The 4,087-nt window shown below is 35.4% G+C and overlaps 3 protein-coding genes across 3 annotated transcripts in view; 1 reads left to right on the top strand and 2 right to left on the bottom strand.

Annotated features, from left to right (window-relative positions):
* Positions 1 to 727: 727 nt before the first annotated feature.
* Positions 728 to 1,717, top strand: LOTGIDRAFT_74540 (hypothetical protein; the record flags this gene model as incomplete). Its single annotated transcript, XM_009056383.1, has 1 exon — positions 728 to 1,717. A coding segment is annotated over one exon (990 nt), but the record flags the coding sequence as incomplete, so codon positions are not given.
* Positions 1,718 to 2,748: 1,031 nt separating this feature from the next.
* On the bottom strand, positions 2,749 to 3,229 carry LOTGIDRAFT_175365 (hypothetical protein; the record flags this gene model as incomplete). The annotated part of the gene is made up of 2 exons (XM_009056382.1): positions 2,749 to 2,765; positions 2,911 to 3,229. 2 exons carry the CDS (start codon positions 3,227 to 3,229, stop codon positions 2,749 to 2,751), a joined length of 336 nt encoding a protein of 111 aa, XP_009054630.1.
* A 566-nt stretch (positions 3,230 to 3,795) lies between these two features.
* Positions 3,796 to 4,087, bottom strand: part of LOTGIDRAFT_175364 (hypothetical protein) — a gene marked incomplete at both ends in the record, with an annotated part of 3,599 nt that continues 3,307 nt past the window's right edge. Inside the window, one exon of the mRNA XM_009056381.1 lies at positions 3,796 to 3,814. Coding sequence (XP_009054629.1) covers positions 3,796 to 3,814 — 19 coding nt within the window. The remainder of the gene's footprint in view (positions 3,815 to 4,087) is intronic.

Below are 4,087 nucleotides of genomic sequence, written 5' to 3'. Positions count from 1 at the left end.
TACAATTTAGATATAGTTATATCTAAATGAACTGAGCTCAATTGCAAGATTGTCGTCACAATCATTAGCAGTAAATTAAACACAGTTTACAAAACCCATCACCATCTAAAGTGACCCTATATTAGTTTAAACTTTGTCCTTGCAGGTGCTTACTTCGGTGTAGATGATTTCTATGACTGCCACTGTGTAAATGATGAACAGTGTGAGAAAATAACTGGAAGTTGTATTAATGGTTGTTCAGAGAAATATTCTGGACCTTCATGTCAAAAACGTAAGTTTTAAAGAATTACTAGTAATAAGAAACAAAAAACATACGCTAGTTTACTGATTGACACCGACGAACAGTTTATCTATGTGCAATTAATTCGTGATTTTTTGTTTGTTTGATAGTTATGCTGTAATCTTGAGGATGGCGATGTTTGATAACATTATGGTTTTTATTCAAGTTAGTTCTTTTATTACAGAATGTAATGTTGGTACATATGGATCAGATTGTTCGAATTTCTGCTATTGTTTACACAATGTTGGATGCTCAGATGATGGAGTTTGTCCTAGTGGGTGTCTTAATGGATGGCAAGGACCCCATTGTAATATTGGTAAGAACCATATCATTGCTTTATTTGACGTTTGTGTAAGGTGGTCCAATAATTGCCTAGTTATTCAATGTTTTTGTGGGTTTTTTTTTTAGTTTCGGTTTCTCATTTCATTATACTTATGATTGGATCAACCTCAACAACTTACTATGGAGCAACCTCAACATGTTACTATGGACCAACCCCAACAACTTACTATGGACCAACCTCAACATGTAACTATGGATCAACCTCAGTATGTTACAATGAACCATACTCAGCATGTTACTATGGACCAACCTCAACACGTAACTATGGACCAACCTCAGCATGTTACTATAGACCAACCTCATCAACTTACTATGGACCAACCTCAACAACTTACTATGGACCAACCTCAACATGTTACTATAGACCAACCTCAACAACTTACTATGAACAAACCTCAACAACTTCCTTTGGACCAACCTCAACATGTTACTATGGACCAACCTCAACAACTTTCTATGAAAAAACCCCAACAACTTACTATGGACCAACCTCAGCATATTACTAGAGGCCAACCTCAACAACTTACTATTGACCAACCTCAACAACTTACTATGGACCAACCTCAGCATATTACTATAGACCAACCTCAACAACTTAATATGGACCAACCTCAACATGTTACTATGGATCAACCTCAACATGTTACTATGGACCAACCTCAACAACTTACTATGAACAAACCTCAACAACTTACTATGAACCAACCTCAACAACTTACTATGGCCCAACCTCAACAACTTACTATGGCCCAACCTCAACATGTTACTATGGACCAACCTCAACAACTTACTATGGACAAACCTCAACAATTTACTATGGACCAACCTCAACAACTTACTATGGACCAACCTCAACAACTTACTATGGACAAACCTCAACAACTTACTATGAACCAACCTCAACAACTTACTATGGACCAACCTCAACAACTTACTATGAACCAACCTCAACAACTTACTATGACCCAACCTCAACAACTTACTATACACCAACCGCAACATGTTACTATGGACCAACATCAACATGTTACTATGAACCAACCTCAACAACTTACTATGAACAAACCTCAACAACTTACTATGACCAAACCTCAACTTACTAAAGTAGTCAAAGGACTTTCACAAGAGCCCAAATTGAGGAGAAAGGCTGAAATACGATACCACGATGCCGAGGAATCCCTTTTCCCTGATCTCGATGATGTAGTAGTGTCCTCATCTGATTCTTGGAATCCTGATTCGGAATCCTCCTCTACTGAAGACAATGAGGCTATACCTAAAGTGGTCCGGGTTGATAATTCACATTCTTCCGGGGAATCTGATATCATTCCTATTGTTCCTGATATATCATTATTGGTGTAGGTTCCATGTGGGCTAATGAAGACGTGCAACGCCATGCCACGCAGGTTGCGATGAGGGATATTTGGCAGGACAGCGGCATTAGCCTGCTCTTTTCCAACTGTCGAGGGATCTTTAACGTGCACAGCCTGTAGCACACGGGGCCTCGGTTAAATCAGAAGAAATGGAATCTGAGAACTAACCATGTATTTAGCTGTTTACTGACATACTGTTACAAGGAAGTGTTTTCTCGTGTCATGAATTCAATTTTCTTAAAATAGATAATAAATTGGTCTCACAAATTATGTCCATACCATTATGTTATTTATTATGTTGTGTTATCTTATTTTACAGGGCAAATTTGTAAAGAGGCCTTAGACCAAATTTTTCGCCATTGTTTTTAAAGATTTTTTCATTATTATTATGATCAAATCAAATTCCATAAAAAAAAAAGTTGTCGAACGTTAAGGGCAATAACTCCAAAACCGTTTTGAGGTGTCTTTTACTAAGTCAAGGTATTTGACAATTTTTCGAAAACTGTTTGTTTAAATATCGTCATATTCAGATCGTTCGGGATCATAGTAAGTTTCATCAAAATCAATATTGTGTTAATGAACACATTAAAGCCAATGCATCCGTGTCGGATACAAGAACATTATATAGAATTAAATTCTTCCCAGATTCCATGAACTTCTCCTTTCATTCGGGGAAAAAAATCTTTTGCCCCAGCTTCTATCGCAGCATGGGTTTAGTTGTATTTTCTCGGTATAGCTGGATATAACACTTTTATTTTAATTCTTGAGGTCATCTGCAAAAGAACAAAATAATTCAGGTCTACATGCGAGGAATGAAACTGAAATCGGTAACTGAGTTTCGTTTAAGTAAAAAACGAAAGAAGTTAATACGATAAAGATCAATTACAGCTTAAAAGTTAGAAGTTAAACGAGACTTACCTGTAAGTTGAAGTTTGACTTTAATTCTACCATACCACACATTTTGGAAAACATCCATAGGATCGGGATTGACATCATAGATGCGTTTTATCTTACCATATGGATAATCGGAAGCAGGCATAGATATAGGTTCTTCAGTATTGGCATCGGTTTTGCGCCACAAAAAGTTCAGGTCTACCTTTGGACGTTTTGTTGCAGGCTCATTTACCTCTACGTCATTTTGATCAGACAAGTCCTTCTCTACCTCCTCAATAACTATCTCGGCACCAACATTATCTGCATCAGCATCTAGAAAGCCCTGGTTCATTTCTTTTCTCATGTCATTATTTTCTGGTCATCTGATCATTAACTCATATCAAATTCCATTACTTTGTTTTATATAGATTCACCTTCTGGAATCATTCATTATTCAAAGATAATGGTAAAATATGCTTCGTATGCGTGGTCTATATGGTTTGGTGTTCTTTTGTTTTCAGTTAAGCAAATCACTCGTAACTGGTTTTTATATATTTTAAGTATTCTTCGATCATGTCATATATTTGATTTATTAAACATTTGCATAAGATTTAGACATTATCGGATCCATTTAATGATTGACAAGTTTCTCGTGCATTAACATTCGTCGAGTGTTGGGCGATGCACAAGAAGGTACAAATCCTGTTAAACCGTGTCATCTTATGGCTATTAAACCAGTGTAAGACTTGTCAAGATTATAGACTGCAAGTGATTGGGTTTCAAATAGTTCCATAACCATTGTTCCCCTTCCAAAGGTGCAATTAGTCTCAAATTCAGAAGTAGTCTGGCACATTTTGATAAGTCATAAAGACTCGGATAGTCATATTGATCGATTAATATTTTAATAAAAAAATTGACATTGCGGAATGCTTATTCAGATTTCATGATCCTGAAGAAATATTAGTCAATATTTCTTACACTTTATTTATCTGACTAATACTTATTTTTTTTTACCTTGTTGAAATTCAACTCCAAAAAAATCAAAAAGCTATTTTTGCAAAACAATCAGTTAAAAAAAAAAAATTATATATATGTACAATATATCATATCTTATGTAACTAACATACATTACAATTTTAAAAGAAAATTTACATATTTACAGGCCTTTGCCAATCTTCATTAGTCCAAGTAGAATAAAAAAAAAAACTCCTTAAATTCATTT

Source organism: Lottia gigantea, assembly GCF_000327385.1.
Source record: "Lottia gigantea unplaced genomic scaffold LOTGIsca_272, whole genome shotgun sequence".
Lineage (NCBI taxonomy): Eukaryota > Metazoa > Mollusca > Gastropoda > Lottiidae > Lottia > Lottia gigantea.
Note: the sequence above shows the minus strand (reverse complement) of the source record. Positions and strands in the feature narration are given on the sequence as shown.